The sequence below is a fragment of the Loxodonta africana genome, chromosome 21 (genome assembly GCF_030014295.1).
Source record: "Loxodonta africana isolate mLoxAfr1 chromosome 21, mLoxAfr1.hap2, whole genome shotgun sequence".
NCBI lineage: Eukaryota > Metazoa > Chordata > Mammalia > Proboscidea > Elephantidae > Loxodonta > Loxodonta africana.
In genome coordinates this window covers 69,086,286-69,104,315 of record NC_087362.1, presented here as the reverse complement: position 1 = coordinate 69,104,315, position 18,030 = coordinate 69,086,286, and the positions used below count along the sequence as shown (strand labels likewise).

The 18,030-nt window shown below is 40.9% G+C and overlaps 1 protein-coding gene across 8 annotated transcripts in view; it reads right to left on the bottom strand.

Moving 5' to 3' along the window:
- Positions 1 to 1,522: 1,522 nt before the first annotated feature.
- The window catches only part of CEP89 (centrosomal protein 89), a 96,053-nt gene continuing 79,545 nt past the window's right edge, over positions 1,523 to 18,030 (bottom strand). For 2 of the 8 annotated variants that reach the window (XM_064274098.1, XM_064274099.1), the window contains exons 18-19: positions 13,216 to 13,385; positions 1,525 to 5,346 (exon numbers count right to left, since the gene is read on the bottom strand). In XM_064274098.1, coding sequence (XP_064130168.1) covers positions 5,106 to 5,346; positions 13,216 to 13,385 — 411 coding nt within the window. In that variant the 3' untranslated portion in view covers positions 1,525 to 5,105. Of the gene's footprint in view, positions 5,347 to 13,215; positions 13,386 to 16,697; positions 16,870 to 18,030 lie in introns of those variants that run through there. The other 6 variants (XR_010318916.1, XR_010318917.1, XR_010318915.1 and 3 more) reach the window with 6 other exon arrangements.

The window sequence follows — 18,030 nt, the reverse complement described above, 5'->3', positions numbered from 1 at the left end:
TCCATGGCTTATCTTTCCACTTGGGTGAAGAGAAAAGTTCTTAATTTTAAGATTTCTTAATTTTAATGCTATCAAACGTATTATTTTACTTTGTGGCTAGTGCCTTTTTTGTCTTGTTTAAGAAACCATTCTTGTTATGGATTGAATTATATCCTCCAAAAATATGTTGTAAATCCTAACCCTATACCTGTGGACCTAATCCCATTTGGGGAAAGGGTTTTCTTTGTCATGTTAATGAGGCCACAGCAGGGTAAGGTGTACCTTAAACCAATCACTTTTGAGATATAAAAGGAGCAGATTAGGCACAGAAGCCAAGGGAGCACAAATGGGGGAAGACAGACGCCATGCCACATGAAGATCATCAAGGAACCCAGCAGCAGAAGCTGAAAAGAGACAAGGATCTTCTTCCAGAGCCAACAGAGAGAAAGCCTTTTCCTAAAGCTGGTGCCCTGAATTCAGACTTCTAGCTGCCTGTGAGAAAATAAATTGGTTTGTTAAAGCCATCCACTTGTGGTATTTCTGTTATAGCAGCACCAAGAAACGAAGACACTTCCCTACTCCAAAGTCATGATTATCTTCTAGAAGCTTAGTTTTGTTTTCCACATTTAGGTCTATTCAGCACTGTACAGTAGAAATAAAATGTGAACCACACATGTAATTTAAAATTTTGTAGTAGCCACATTAAAAAAAATAAGGTACAAAAAAGAAAGCAGGTGGCCTAGGACCATAGTTACAGGGAACATCTAGGTCAACTGACATAGCATACTTTATCAGGAAAATGTTCTACATCCCACTTTGGTCAGTGCCATCCGGGGTCTTAAAAGCTTGTGGGCAGCCATCTAAGATACTTCAATTGGTCCCATCCCACTTGGAGCAAAGGAGAATGAAGAAAAGCAAAGACACAAGGAATATACTAGCCCAAAGGACTAAATGACCAAATGAACCAAAGACTCCACCAACCTGAGACCAGAAGAACTAGATGGTGTCCAGCTACCTCCAATGACTTCCCTGACAGGGAACACAACAAAGAGTCCCAGAAAGAGCAGGGGGAAAGTGTGCGACAGAGCTAAAATTCACCTAAAAAGACCAGACTTAATGGTCTGACAGAGACTGGAGGAACCCCTGAAACTATGGCCTCCAGGTGCACTGTTAACCCAGAACTGAAACCATTTTTGAAACCCACTCTTCAGACAAACATTAGACAGGAATATAAAACAAAAAATAATACACATGAGGAATGTACTTCTTAGTTCAATCAGATACATGAGACCAAATGGGCAGCTCCTGTCCACAAGCAAGAAGAGAAGGCAGGAAGGGTCAGGAACTGGATGAAGGGGCACAGGGAACCCAGGGTGGAAATCGGGCAGCGTGGTGTCACACTGTGGGAATTGCAAATGATGTCACAAAACAATGTGTATATTTTTAAAATGAAAAATTAACTTGAACTGTAAACTTTCACCTAAAGCACAATTAAAAAAAAAATCCAGATGAACAACAACAAAAAAGCAGGTGAAATTAAATAATATATTTTATTTAACCCAATATGTATAAAATGTTATCACATCAACATATAAGCAATATAAAAGTCATTTTTCATACTAAGTCTTTGAAATCTGGTATATATTTTATACTTACAGCACATCTCAACTTTCATTAGAAATACTTGATCCATATTTATATTTCATAAAATTTATCATTAAAAAGGTAGATTCACGTATTCAAGTTGTCCCAATACACATAAATGTTTTCCAATAACTGTGTAAGTACCCTGTTTTCTCCACAAAATTTGCAGTTCTTTAGTCCTATCCAGCACTGTTTCCTTCATAGCACCTAGATGGTCTGTAGTTAGGTCTGCCTTGGTCACTGCTGTGATTCTCAACACCTAGAACAGTGCAGATAGATAAGCACCCAATATATATTTGTTAAATAAGCCTACAATATTGTTGTTGTTAGCTGCCGTTGGCCCCAGATTCATGGTGACCTCATGCACAAAAGAACAAAACAGTCCCTGGTTCTGTGGATCAGACCGTTGTGATCCACATGGTTTTCATTAGCTGATTTTCAGCAGTAGAGAGCCAGGCCTTTCTTCCGAGGAGCCTCTGGGTGGACTTGAACCTCTATCCTTTCCATTAGCAGCCGTGTGTTAGCCATTTGCACCACTCAAGGGCTGCGAACTTACAATAAAAAAAGAACCCAAACCAGTTGCCGTGGAGTCAATTCTGATGCATGGTAACCCCATGTGTTACAGAGTAGAACAGCTCCATAGGGTTTTCTTGGCTGTAATCTTTACGCAAACAGACTGCCAGGCTCTTCTTCCATGATGCCGCTAGGTAGGTTCAAACTGCCAACTTTTAGGTTACATAGTAAAGTGCAAACTGCGCCATCCAGGGACCTAAACCTACAATTAAAAAAACAAAAAAAACAACCCATTGCTGTTGATTACAACTCATAGCTACCCTATATAGAAATCAATAAAATGAAGAATTCTTCCCTCTCTCCTTAGAGTTAAATAACCCACTGCTCACTGCTCTACACAGATGAAGGTGTCAGAGAAGGCTGGGGTCTCTCCCATTCTTCTCAGAGGTTGCGGGGCTAAGGTGTCACTTCTGACCCCACCACCCTTCTCACCTGGTCTCACGCCCAAGTCGCACCCCGATGACGTGTGTGCCCCAGCCCACTCTCTTCACTCGGTCCTTACTTCCCCATGGCTGCTTTTAAATAATGCCAAAGCCAGTGCGGCTGACTTGCGTTCCTAGGTCACGCTTCATAGCTGTGTGACTAGTTACTCTCAACCCCATTAGGAATTCCCAGTGCCATACAAATCCTCACCAGGACCAAATAAGAACAAAACCATGTCCTGCAGGAGGAAGTGGAACTTACCGCCTCCCAGCAATCCACTCTCTCCTTGGTCCAGTCTGATCGTCTTTCCTACTCAACTTCCAGGCAAACAACCCATCTGCTGTTCCTGAGTCCTCCCCTCTGTTCACGGCATCCCTCACTGACCTTCTCCAGCTCCTGAAACACTGTCCATTCTGCAAGGCCCAGCACATACCAGCTGCCCCATGAAGCCATCCCAACTGCTTCTGTCCGAGTTCCCTGGGCCTCTCAGCGGCCTTGGCTTTCTCTGCATTCTGAGCATTCTGGGCTGTGAGCTCATCTGCCCAAGCCCTACAGCAGCCTGCAGGGGGTTGGTGGCTGGTGCATCTTCACTTGGACATGAAGACCAGGTGCTTCATGACCCCCACCCTTGCCCTGGGCATGACGCAGGCCAGGGGTTACAGAGCTTGCAAAGCACAGTTGTAACATGTAATGGTTTTAGAACAGAAAAGTGAAAATGTTCACTTCTCAAAAGGGAATAAAGTGTTCTCATAAAAAGCGGGAAAAAGACAGGGATGACAAAAGTGATTCTCTGAGTTATAAAGCTACCATCCGTCTGTCCATTTGTCGTGTTGTGGTGGCTGTGATACTGGAAGCTATGCTAATGGTATTTCAACTGGTATTTCAAATACCAGCATGGTCACCCATGGTAGACACGTTTCAGTGGAGCTTCCAGACTGTGACAGACTAGGAAGAAAGGCCTGGTGATCTACGTTCAAAAATTAGCCAATGAAAAGCCTACAGATCAAAACAGAACATTTTCTGACCTGCTTGCCTTGGACACATCATCAGGAGGGCTCAACCGCTGGATGAGGAGATCATGTTTGGTGATGTAGCAGGCCCGCGAGGGTGACAGGGACCTTGGTGAGGTGTACTGGCATGACAGCTACAATGGTGGGGACTTGAACACGCCGGTGATTGTGGGGGTGACGTCTCCTTCTGTTGTATATCAGGTTGCCATGAGTTGGAGCCAACATGAAGGCAGCTAACAACAACGACAACAACAACAGTGCTTCCCCTGACACAAGTACCCCAAGCATGGATCCAGGAGGCATGAGGCACTCTGGGTTGCTGCCACCTTTTGGCCTGTCTCGGGTTGGTGGACAGTTGGTATAAATTCCTCTGAAATAATATAAGTTATCTCCTAGGCCATCTCCCATGGAGATCATACACAGTCTTAACTCCTGGTGAGTCTTTCTATCCCTTGTATAATGACATTAAGTGAGAACAGTGCAACTGTTAATAACCTAATTAAACTATAAAAGAACTATGATTTTTCCATCTCAATTTTCATTCAGCAATCAAAGATCACAGATGTAACTTTTATATATCACCAAGGACCAAAGTTGGGGTTGATTTACACATCTGAAAAGATGCAGGACTTGGCTACCTGTAAAAGGCTGTGTTCCAGGATTCCACCCCTTCCATCCTTATTTAGGGCCCCTTGGGGTCTGATGCCCCATTGCTCACCAGCATGCCTGGCACAGAGAGATGGCATTACTGCCATGGAGTCCCATTGCAAGGTCCTGAGAGGCTGGGATAACTGGTCCGAGTAGGGTGGAGCCACCGCCCCTGGCATCCTTCTTGGTGGTACCAGTGTGGCAGGAACCCTGGCTGGTGCCAAAGTCAGGCCTCTCAGAGGACGAGGAGGGGGTGCTATGCGGTCCCAGGATAAATTACCTTCCCAGGAGGATACAGAAGGACTGAGAGTGAGGGCAGAATAGGTTTTGTATAGACCAGGTTTTAGCACTGGAAAATGAGTACTAAACAGGAAAATTCAGAGCCAATGCACAATTACCATCACTGCTGCTTTGATTAACTGGTTCATCTGATTAAACTGACTTATCTAACACAGAACATGAGCAGTCCCACCATCTGTTCCCTCCAGGCATTTCCCAGTGGCAGAGCTATGAGCCTAGAGACAGGACAGCTGATCAAGTCACTGTTAAAACTGAGAAATGGGTCTCACAGGCCCACTTCAGTGGCAACGAGCCAGAGGATGAGTGTCAGCTAGAAAATATGTCAGCAGCATATTTAAGACAAAGCAAAAATGTAAAAACTGATTGAATTTCTGTGAGTTTATTTCTTCCTTGGCTCTGCAGTGTGAAATACAGCAGCGCTAGGTGGCCTTTTGCGTCCCACTTTCCACCCAGCTGACTCTTATCTTGGGCAGTAGGAGCTGCCCTCCTCTTTCCTGTGTGAGGCAGACCTTTCTCATGGATGAGAGCCTAGCCCAGGGGCTCGCGCAGACTCTGGTGGGGGTTTGGAGGAGGCTTCAGGTCATAGCAGCTGAAGCTGCAGCCATCCAGCATGTCTCCCTGAGAGATGCCATCGAGGCAGGGGTCCTTGCCCGCTCTGGGGTTGTCCAACCTGCCTGTCCTCTCCAGCGTGGCCTGAAGAAGTTCTCGGATTCTTCGGTTTTCCTTGGAGGTAGACTCCCAAACAACTTCAAGCTCCCCTTCCATTTCTCTGAGAGAAATAAACAAACCAAAGGAAAAGTTCAAAATAGCATGATTTTAAAAGTATTTAACAGAGCTCTTGTGATTCCTAAAGTAGCAAGAACTCAAATGACAGAATGCTTATCATCCAAGTACAGAGCTCACTGTGCTTGGGTTCTGAAGCAAAAGAGGCCAAAGTTAAATGGAACACCAAGGTCCTCCCGGATCCAGAAAAGAATACAAAGGTGCAGGCAAAAAACTATTTCTTATCTAAGTTCTGCCTTTTCCTTTATTTTGGTAAGACTGCTCATATTCCAGGGGACAGCTAAGTAAATTGGCATAATAAAATCTATTAAGAAAACATTCTGCATCCCACTTTGGAGAGTGGCGTCTGGGGTCTTAAATGCTAGCAAGCGGCCATGTAAGATGCATCAATTGGTCTCAACCCACCTGGAGCAAAGGAGAAGGAAGAACACCAAAGATACAAGGTAATTATGAGCTCAAGAGACAGAAAGGGCCACATAAACCAGAGACTACATCAGCCTGAAACCAGAAGAACTAGATAGTGCCCAGCTACAACTGATGACTGCCCTGACAGGGAACACAACAGAGAATCCCTGAGAGAGCAGGAGAGCTGTGGGATGCAGAACCCAAATTCTCGTAAAAAGACCAGACTTAATGGTCTGACTGAGACTAGAAGGACCCTGGTGGTCATGGCCCCCAGACCTTCTGTTAGCCCAAGAAAGGAACCATTCCCAAAGGCAACTCTCCAGACAGGGATTGGACTGGATGATGGGAGAGAAAATGATGCTGGTGAAGAATGAGCTTCGTGGATCAAGTAGACACATAAGACTATGTTGGCATCTCCTATCTGGAGGGGAGATGAGAGGGCAGAGGGGACAGAAGCTGGCTTAATGGACATGAAAAGAGAGAGTAGAGGGAAGGAGTGTGCTGTCTCATTAGGGGGAGAGCAATTAGGAGTATATAGCAAGGTATATATAAATTTTTGTCTGAGAGACTGACTTGATTTGTAAACTTTCACTTAAAGCACAATTAAAAAAAAAGACTGCTCATATTCTTTGTTCTTATTACTTTATAATAAGAATATACAATAATCAGAGCAGCTGACCTAAGCCAGGCAGACGAGACTGCACAATGGCCTGGCTGTGGGCACCCACCCAGCATGGACCCTGTAGGCTCTCCCCCATGTCCTCTTTGCCTGTACTGTCACCTGGCTAATACTCTACGACTTTTCATAGGTACCCGCATACGTGGCCTGATGGGCTCAGACATAAAGGGTGAGTTAGGTGGCAGGGCAGGGGCTTATAGCAAGTGGGGCTTATAGCTGAGGACCCAGAGAAGAGCGGCCTAGACCATGTGCCAGGAGGGTGAGTGCCCAGAGGGGCCAACACCTGTGAGAAATGGAAAGGGCAGCAGAACAGTATTTCCTGAGAACAACTCTGTGCCAGCCACTATGTGGGATGCTAGGGAAATGGGGGTGGACAAAAGTATCCATGTCCTCACAGGCCAATGGTCCACTGGAAGAATAGAGCAGGATACCAGCCACCATGTGTGATGCTAGGCAAACAGGGGTGGACAAAAGTATCCATGTCTTCACAGGCTATGGTCCACTGGGGGTATAGACCAGGATACCAGGCACCATGGGGGATGCTGGGAAAACAGGGGTGGATAAAATATCCATGTCCTCACAGGGCCACGGTCTACTGGAAGAACAGACCAGGATACCAGCTACCACCTCAGGGGGACAGTGAACTCCATGAGGGGATGTGAAGAAGAGAACATCAGGCCTCAGCCCAGGAGAAGGAGTGGGCCTTGTCCAAGGTGGCAGGGTGGGGACACCAGCTCCACAAATATTGCCAGATGATTCTGGAAAACATTAGCAACCAAATGAGCAGGTGGACTCAGGAGTCATATTTAAAGAGCAAGACATTGAGGCTCAGGGAGACAAGTGACCTGCATACTTATCCAGGGTCGCTGTTCTTGTGTACTGTTTACAGGGGTGTGAGAGAGCCCAGAGCCCATACTGATTCCTTCCAAGGCCCACTCAATGTCAAACACTATTTAATTAAATTATGTCTAAAAAAAATCCCTGTTTCTGGCACAAAACACCCAGATGTTTGATAAATCATAGAAATATGTTTAAATGTATGGCCAAACTCAAAAGAAAGAACAGGAAACCCCAAAGAGCAGAAAAAAAAAAAAAAAAAAGAAGAAGACTAAGCTGAAACCACAGAGTTACTTAGATAAAATATTGGTGTTGCTCTGAGAGCAAAAGCCAACGTCAGAAACGCACAATTTTTTGGAAATGAAGACTAAGGCTTGGGCCCATGCAAACTGGGTGTGGCAGGAAAATCCATATTTGTGTTTCTCTTCTTCTCCCTAGAAATACTCTAAATTATATGTCCCAGCACTAGGCAGTTAAGTGGAAACACATGAAGGACCCTCAGAGGGAGGTCAGATGGTTGAAAAATCTTTAGATCTTCAAAATAAACCTGCTTGGAGAGGCTAAAAAGAGACTCCTTGGAGATTGTAGCTACTGGCCTGTTCTCACGTGGATCACGTGGAGTTTGAATCTACACTATTCCCCATGATCAGGAATCCCAGGCCCTGACTGAAGTGAACCAAGAGTAAAATGATATTTTTGAGACAATCAGGGAAAAAGCTAAATGGTTGGGTTAAACAGCACACTGGACACAAGTGAAGAGAGAAATTAGTAAACCAAAACATTGAACAGAATAAATCACCCAGAATGGAGGCCAGGAAAATATGTTAGATAATATTAAAGAGCTATTGTTAAAAAATCCTTTAGATTTTTTTTAAATCACTACTATAGTCTATTAAAGATAATAATAAACTTTAAGTGGCTCAAAAAATTAAAATGTTCTTTGGAAACCTGGAGAAAAACATCCTCAATCCAAATCTTAAGATTCCACAGATTAAATTCATCCAAATATGAGCTCATAATAAGAAACTGCTGTGTGAAAAATTACACAAAATAAGTAAAACAGAGCAACAGTTAACAAAACAAGATTTATCATATAAAATAGCTATGAATGAAATAGTAAAGGAAATAATATATTAAACAGAAGCAAAGGCCAAGAACTTATTTTTTAAAATGACTGGGCAGATTTCCAAAAGAACCAAACAGAATTCTGGAAATGAAAAATACAGTCGCTGAAATAAAAACTTCTGTGGCTGGGTTAAATAGCACATTGAACACAGCTGAAGAGAGAGAGTTAGTAAACAGGAATACTGAGCAGAAGAAATTAGCCAGACTGCAGACCAAAAAAACAGAGATACAAAGGTAGGCACATGGAGGAGTCAATGAGAAGGCCTAACATACATTTTATCTAAGTTCCAGAAGGAAATTTAGAAAGAATGGGGGAAAAGACATATTTGAAGATGATGGCAGAGAACTTTTTAGAACAAAAGACATAAAATCACAGGCATAGAGCATAACTTATACCAAGTAGGATAAATAAAAAGAAATCATAGTTAGAAATACTGCAGATGAGACAGAGATCTTAAAAGCAGCCAGGAGAAAAGACAAAGTACCTATTTTCAAAAACCGACAAAAGACTTCTCAACAGCAATAATGAAATCCAGAGAAGAGTGAAATGTGCTGAGAGAAAATGATTGTCAAGGTAGAATTCTGCACCCAACAGAAAATCTTTCAAGGATGAGGGCGAAATGCAGACATTTTCAGTTAAACAAAAACTAAGAAAGCTTACTGTCAATAGAATCTCACTAAAGAAACTTCTAAAGACTGTACTTTAGGAAGAAGGAAAATAATCTGAAAAATAAGATCTGAGATGCAAGAAAGGAGAGTAATCAAATAAATTAACAAACTGTGGAGAAATCAAAATAAGCAAAAACTAACAAAAATACTGGCAATATTTAATATATGGGGCTAAAATAATGATATAAAATGGATTTTTGCTTTTCATTTTCATATCTATATCTAATAATAGACAATAACAGCATATAAACTGAGTGGGAAATAATTAGATTAGATCATTTTAATGGCCCTGCATGGGGTGGGGGGGAGGGAATGTAGAGATGCTGATTAGTTTTTTATGTTAAATACCCATGGTGAAATTTCAAGGGTAGAAATAAAATGTATAACTTTCAAATTATCAGAAAGAAAAAATGGGGTAAGAGGAGAAAATGAAACAAAACAAAACAAAATCCATTTTATTAATGCAATTCTAAAACTCCCATCTGGCAGGAAGCTTGATATTGACCTGACTTTAAAAAAAAAAAAAGAAAATTTATTATTATTTTTTTTTTTACAGAGTGACTATGGTATATAAGAACTTCTATGACTACTAATACATGTTAGGTAAGAATCTGTTTTGCTTGGCATTAAGAAGCATCTGGTTTATGGAAAATATGAGACATCTGCATTCTGATAAATCTACTCATCTGTCACATGCTCCCAATGAGCAGAATTGACTACTCAGCCTGCAGCTATCCATCAATATTAAATCTATATACCTGCAACAATAAAGAAACTAGGTGTGATTTATGGTTTATTTATTATTATTATTTCTATTTTGAGAGCTCTTTAATAGTTTTATGATTTCATGTAAGTAACTGGAATCACATTGATACATCTCCTAATGAGGTTTAAGAAACATCACTTTGCAGGACAGGGATATATCATTTATCTATCATAAGCCTCCTTTTTGTCTGAATTTTTTTTTAATTTTGAATTGATTTCTTAATTAAAATTCTTATTTTGAGATAACTGTGAATTCAAATGAAATTGTACGAAATAATACAGCGAGATTCTGTGTACCCTTTACCCAGTGTCCCCCAGGGTAACATCTTGCAACATATCGTACTATGTTTGTACTATAGGACCATTACTATAGTACCATTGCTATAGTACAATATCACAACCAGGATACCGACACTGATATAGTCAAGATACAAAACATTTCCATCACAAGGATCCCTTCATGTTGTCAATTTGTAGCCATGCCCACTTCTCTCCCACTCCACCCCCTCCTTAATCATTTTAAGAATGTTATATAAATGGAATTATACAGTATACAACCTTCTGGTATTTTTTTTTTTCCCCCGCTTAATATAATTCCCTGGAGATTGATCCAGGCTTTTGCACATCTCAAAAGTTTGTTCCTTTTTATTGTTCAGGGGTATTCCATAGAATAAATGTACCACAGTTACTTAACCATTAACCCACTGAAAGATGGGTGAAAACATCTGAGTTGTTTCCAGTTTGGGCCATTACTGATAAAGCTATTATAAACTTTCATGTACAGGGTTTTATGTGAAGATAAGTCTTCATTTCTCTGGGATAAATGCCCAGGAGTGCAATTACTGGGTCCTATGGTTTTTTTTTTTTTTTTTTTTTATGGTAGTTGCATACCTAGTTTTTTTAAAGAAATTGCCAAAATTTTCTAGAGTGGTTGTCCCATTTTATATTCCCACCAGCAATGTATGAGTGATTGTTTCTCTGTGTCCTTGACAGCATTTACTGTTGTTGCTTTTCATTTTAGCTATTCTGAGAGGTGTGTAGTGATAGCTCATTGTAGCTTTCATTTGCATTTCCCTAATGGCTAGTGATGCTGAACATCTTTTCATGTGCTTATTGGCCATCTGTATATCCTCTTCGGTGACATTTTTGTTCATGTCTTTTGACCATTTTCTAATTGGATTACTTATTATTTTTAACGTTGAGTTTTGAGACTTCTTTATATATTCTAGATACTAGACCTATTTTCTCCCAGTCTGTAGCTTGTCTTTTCATCCTCTTAACAGAGACTTCCACAGAACAAAATTTTTAATTTTGATGAAGTCTAATTGATCAGTTTATCCTTTCATTGGTCATGCTTTTAGTGGCAATCTAAGAACTGTTTACCTAGTCCTATATCCTAGAGATTTTCTTTTTTCCCCCTAAAAGTATTACAGTTTTTATATTTTACAGTTAAGTCCATGCTCCATTTTCAGTTAATTTTTATGTAACCTGTGAGGTTTAGGCTGAGGTTCATTTTTCTTGCCTATGGATGTCCAACTGCTCTACATCATTTGTTGAAAATGTTATCTTTCCTCCACTGAATGCTTTTGCACCTTTGTCAAAAATCAGCTGGGCATGTTTGTGTGGCCTATTTCTGGGTTCTCTATTCTGTCACACTGATCTACATGTCTATCCCTCTGTCAATACCACCCAGTCTATGTAACAGCTCTTGAAATTGGGTAGACCTAGTCCTCTCACCTTATTCTTTAAAAAAAAAAAAAAATGGCTATTCTAGTTCCTGTGCCTTTTCATATAAATTTTAGAATAATCTTGTCTAGACAGACAAATAAGTTGATAGCTGCCATCAAGTTGACTCTAACTCATGGTGACATTATGTACAACAGAAGGAAACGCTGCCCAGTCCTGCATCACCCTCCATTGTTGAGGCCATCGTATCAACCCATCTCACCCAGGGTCTCCCACCCTCCCACTGGCCTTCTGTTTCACCAAACATGATGTCCTCCTCCAGTGACTGATCCTTCCTGATGACGTGTCTAAAGCAAGCAAGTTGGACAGTGTTTTGTGATTCATAAGGTTTTTGTTGGCTAATTTTTGGAAGTACATCACCAAACCTTTCTTCCTAATCTGTCTTAGTCTGGAAGCACTGCTGAAACCTGTCCACCATGGATGACCCTGCTGGTATTTGAAATACCCAGCTCCAAGTTGGTGGCTACTAGACCATAGCTGATTAGAGACAGGTAACCTGCAAGTCTTTCCTCCATCTGCTTTATTTCAGTGATCAAAAACAGAAGCAGGCAGGGATCAATTTCACAGCAGCAGATATATACTTACTTATACTGGAATTCTGAGAGATCAAAAAAATTCTTTCAGAGACTGGATTATTGCCAGATTGATTTGGAGAGAAAACATCTAATGCCAAGGGACTTTGGAGGGACATCATTTGTTTTTTTAAAGCTTTCAAAGATGAATACATAAGAATATAGTTTCATAAGGTTCTGGGCCATACTTTTAAAAAAATTATATCTGCATTATATTCCTCCGTACATGAAAAATATGCATGGATTTGCCTCAAACATAGGATTTCAGGTCAATGCCATCCAATGCATTTGTCTCAACTGAACATTTAAGAAATGCAGGGGCTTCGTTTAAATTTCCAGGAAGAGGAAATGAAATACAAATAGTAAAAGAGCTTGAAGAAAAGTATCTGAGCATTACTATGAGTCTTCTGCACGCGTCAGTTCATGTTCCAGTCTGCCAATGACACCACGGCTGTTAGGAAAAGGCCAACTGAAGTGTGAAACCAAAACAATGTGAGGGGCCACCGGCTTCACCTTCACACAACATGTGAAATTCCTCAACGTTTTTTAATACACGGACAGTACTTCCTCTATTGTATATTTAAAGAATAAAGACGTAACAGATACATCACTGTCTCTCCACAGAGAATATATTGCACCCACCATCGTATCATTATGGTCTTATAAAAGGAGAAGGATCAGAAGTTAAACAGCAGTCTTGAAAATTAAAAAAAAAAGTTTACAGCAGAAATAAAAAACAGAAACCTGGTAAAATCTCCAAGAAAATTAAATAAGATTTAAAAAATCCGAGAGACGGCAAATGGGAGAAAAAGGGAAGACAGAAGACTGGATTGATTTAAGAAGTTCAATATTCAAACAACAAAATTTTTAAGAAGAGAAAATTAGGAAATGAAAGTCAAGATCAAAATTAAATTCAGACAAAACTAAAATGTAAAAACAAAAAATAAATAATCAAAGAAACAAAACAGGCCCAAAAGGTTTTACCACAAAATTCTAGCAAACTTTCAAAATACAAATATATGTTAGATATTCCATATGCCTCTGTTTTAGGTTATACCTTTTCTGCTGCAACGCCTCATCCAGGACCTCCTGCTTGTCCTGCAGCATCCGGTGGAGGTGCCTCATCTCCCGCTGGTACTGAGCTGTCTTGCCAGCAAAGTCTTCCTGCTGCTCCATCAGACGGTGATTGATGTCACCCAGCTTCAGTGCTGCCTGCTTCTTGTAGCTCTGGGGGAGGAGGTGCTGAGTGAGCAAGGGGATGCTACCTGTGGCCTAGGTTGACAACATACCTTCTCCCACACCCTCCGTTTGCATTCCCTACCTCCACCCTGTATAATGTATGAATCTAGGAAAATTGGAAATCGTCAAAAATGAAATGGAATGCAGAAACATTGATATCCTAGACATTAGTGAGCTGAAATGGACTGGTACTAGCCATTTTGAATTGGACTACTATGCCGGGAATGACAACTTGAAGACGAATGATGCGTTCGTTGTGTCATGTAGACCTGTACTCCATAGGGTTTCCTTTTCTCTTTTTTTTATAATTTTCTTTATTTTGTTGTTGTTGAGAATATACACAGCGAAATACACACCAGTTTAACATTTTCTACATGTACACTGATCGCATTCTTCAAATTGTGCAACCACTCTCACCTTCCTTTTCTGAGTGTTCCTCCCCCATTAATTCACTGCCCCCTAAGGTTCCTATCTAATCTCTTGAGTTGCTGTTGTCAATTTGATCCCATATAGATAGTTCTTAAAAGAGCATAGTGCTCAATGCAGACCATTTTTTACTAAAAAAAAAAAAAATTTTTTTTTGTTTTTTAAGTAGTTAAGGAAAACTATTGTTTGGTTTTAAGAAGACAACAGGGAATATATTTGGTTTAAGGTTTAAAGATTATCTCAGGACAGTAGTTTCAGGGGTTCATCTACCTTTCATGGCTCCAGAAAGTCTGGAGTCCATGAAAATAAGAAATTCTGTTTGGCATTTTTCCCTTCCTGATTCTTCTATGGAATCTTAGATCAAAATGTTCAGTAATGGTACCCGAGTACCACCCAGTTCTTCTGGTCTAATGAAAAAGGAGGCAGTTGTTCATGGAGGCAATTAACCATACATTCCATATCTTTCTTCTGTTCCTGACTCTCCTTCCTCTGTTGTTCCAGGTGAACAGACACTAATTGTTGTGCCTTGGATGGCCACTTGCAAGCTTTTAAGACCCCAGGCACTACCTGACGAACTAGGAGGTAGAGTAGAAGCACTAAACACGTTATTAGGCCAACTAACTGGGATGTCCCATGAAACCATGACCCTAAACCTCCAAACCAGGGAACAAAATCCCATGAGATGTTCAGTAGTACATAAGCAGCAGCTACTCTTTTTTTTTTAATTGTCGTTGTAAATACATCTATCACACAATTTTTGCAAGTCCAACTTTTTATGGGTGTACAACTTGACAGAATTACACTAATTGGCTACACAGCCCTACCCTTAATCAATGGAATTCTTCCATCACCATTAACCTGCCGTTTCCCCATCTCTCCTACCCTGGTAACCACTAATAAACTTTGATCTCTATATATTTGCCTTTTCTTGTCTTTTTATATAAGTGAGGTCATTCAATATTTATCATTTTGGGATTGACTTATCTCACTCAGCATAATGTCTTCCAGCTCCACCCACACTGTAGCATGTTATCAAGACTTTATTTCTCCTACTGGCTGAGTAGTATTCTATTGTATGTGTGTACCACATTTTGTTTATCCATTCACCCACTGATGGGTATTATGTTGTTTCCACTTTTTGGCTATTATGACATCTTTCCTTTTGTGATTTGTTTTTTTGTGTGTCTTAAGCCTTCTTTGTCTTTGTCCTTTAGTACTGTTTGCTTTTGTGTTTTGTTGGTTTATTGTACTGAGCCTTTTTTGGTTCCCTTCTCCCTTCCTTTTGCATAGTTTTTTATGTATTTTCTTAGTGGTTACCATGAATATTTAAGTGCTTGTATTTGTAACATTCTAGGGTAAGTTGGTACCAACTTAACTTTAGTAACATACAAGAAATTCTGTATCTATACCTTCCCCTCCCCCCTTTTCCTCTTGTTATCACTAATTACGTCTTTATATATCATGTGTCCTGTAACATGATTTTATCCTCTCTTTTTATATACTTGTTATTAAAAAACACGAAGGACAAAACATTTAGAATTATCAAGCACGAATACCTTATTTCTAGCCCCTATACTTGTACCCTGGCAGTGTAGTGGTTAAGTGCTATGGCTGCTAACCAAAAAGTCGGCAGTTCGAATCCGCCAGGCGCTCCTTGGAAACTCTATGGGGCAGTTCTACTCTGTCCTATAGGGTCGCTATGAGTCGGAATCGACTCAATGGCAGTGGGTTTGGTTTGATTTTAAACTTGTCCATGCAGTTCCCTTTATTAGGGATCTTTCTTTTTATGTATAGCTTTGAATTACTTTCTAGTTTCTTTTCCCTTCCATCTACAGAACTCCCATTAGCATTTTTTGTAGGGCTGGTCTGGTAGATAGGAACTCTCTTAGCTTCTGTTTGGGAATATTTTAATTTCATCCTTATTCTTGAAGGATAGTTTCACTGGGTATAGTATTCCTGGGTGATGGTTTTTTTATTCAGTACTTTAAATATATCATTTCACCGCCTTCTGGCTTCCAGTGTTTCTGAGGAGAAACCTGCACTTAATCTCACTGATGATTCTTTGTATGTGACTGCTTCTCTCTCACTGCTTTCAGGATTCTCTCTTTACCTTTAAATTTTGACAGCCTAACTACGATGTGTCTTGGTGTAGATCTCTTTGGGTTTATTCTGCTTGGGGTTCTTTGAGCTTCTTAGATGTGTAGATTCATGTCCTTCCTTGGATTGGGGAAATTTTCTGTCATTATTTCTTCAAATATTCTTTCTGTCCCTTTCTCTCATCTCCTTCTGGAATTTCCACAATGCGTACATTATGTCTCTTGTTGTCCCATAATTCCACTAAGCTGTGCTCAGCCTTCTTGAGCCTCTGCTCTTTCTGCGCCTCAGTATCCATAATTTTAACTATCTTATTTTCTAATTGGAGCCCTAGTGGTATAGTGGTTAAGTGCTCACCTGCTAATCAAGGTTGGCAGTTCAAATCCACCAGCTGCTTCTTGGAAACCCTATGGAGTTGTTCTACTCTATCCTATAAGGTCACTATGAGTCAGAATCGACTCAATGGCAACAGTTTTTTTTTTTTTTTTAATCCTCTAATTTGCTGATTCTTCTTTCTGCCTGATAAAATCTGTTGATAAGTGTTATGGAATGAATTGTGTTCCCTAAAAATGTGTGTCAACTTGGCTAGTCCATGATTCCCAGTATTGTGTGATTGTCCACCATCTTGTCATCTGATGCAATTTTCCTATGTGTTGTAAATCCTACCTCTATGATGTTAATGAGGCGGGATTCAATCTACAAGATTAGGTTGTGCCTTAAGTCAACTTCTTTTGAGATATAGAAGAGAGAAGCGAGCAAAGAGACATAGGGACTTCATACCACCAAGAAACAAGAGCCAGGAGAATAGTGCATCCTTTGGACCCGGGGTCACTTCGCTGAGAAGCTCCTCGACCAGGGAAGATTGATGACAAGGACCTTCTCCCATAGCCAACAGAGAGAGAAAGCCTTCCCCTGGAGCTGGCACCCTGAATTCAGACTCCTAGCCTCCTGACTGTGAGAAAAAAAAATTCTCTTTGTTAAAGCCATCCACTTGTGGTATTTCTGTTATAGCAGCACTAGATAACTAAGACAGTAAGTCCTTGTGTTGTGTTTCTCATTTCAGTTACTGTCAATTCCAGTTGCAATATCTCTTTTTTTAAGGTCCTCATTTTGTTCTTGCATTTTTTCCCTTATTTCTTTTAGCTCTTTGTCTATGTTTTCCCTTAGTTCTTTAATTATGTTTAATGTTGTTGTACTGTATTCTTCCATTTTTTTCATTTAGTCATCCCTAGATGTGCTTTCACTCCCTTTGTCATGTTCATTTGGATGGGCCATTGTTTCTGTGTTCATTGCGTGTCTTGTGATTTTTTGTTAGGGCATTGGAACTTCCAAGGGTGTTAACTTTCTCAGTTTTCCCCAGTATTTGGTGTTTTTGCCCACACTACTTTCTGCAAGAAACTTTTAGGTGGGCAGAGCTGTCGGCCTATTCCTGCCATTTCCTCTCCCTCTCTGTGATATCCCTGTCTCACTCCCTGGTTTAACTGGAATTCAATAGTTTCAGGTCTTGTTTTCAATCTTCAGTCTCACCCAAACACACCAGAGAATACTCTGTGGTCAGTCTGTCCACCAGCTGGCACCACCACTCAGGTGATATAACATGTATTAATCAATCTTTCCACCAGGGGGCACAGTCCCACCTTTCTGGTTATTACACCCTTCCCTTCTCTGTTTCTGCAATCATGTTTTTAGTTAGAAAACCCACACTTGGTGAGCCTCCTCTGGGGCTGGGTGTTGCCTTCTGGTTTTGTCCAAGGTTTCCTTCCCTGCTCTCTGGGGGCTGCTTATATCTGAGCTGGCATTCAGGGGAAGCACAGGCAGATGCTCCTCTGTTTCCGGAGAGGAGGGGCTGGCACGCCCCTGAAAGACCAAGAGATCTGTCTGGTTGGCTTCAAAGCGCCAGTGGCCCTGTGGTGATTGGGGGCACTGTCTCCACTTAGGTGACCCACTTCCTGACTGCACTGTAGGGGACCTTCTCTGGGAGTTTGTATCAATCCAGCAGCCAACAGTTACCAGTTGGGGGAGGAGTAGTCACACTCCAAATAGACTCTCAGGAGGGTCTGCCTTGTTGTTATCAGAGCCTGCCTTCTAGTATGTTGGCTGTGGGTGTTGCTTC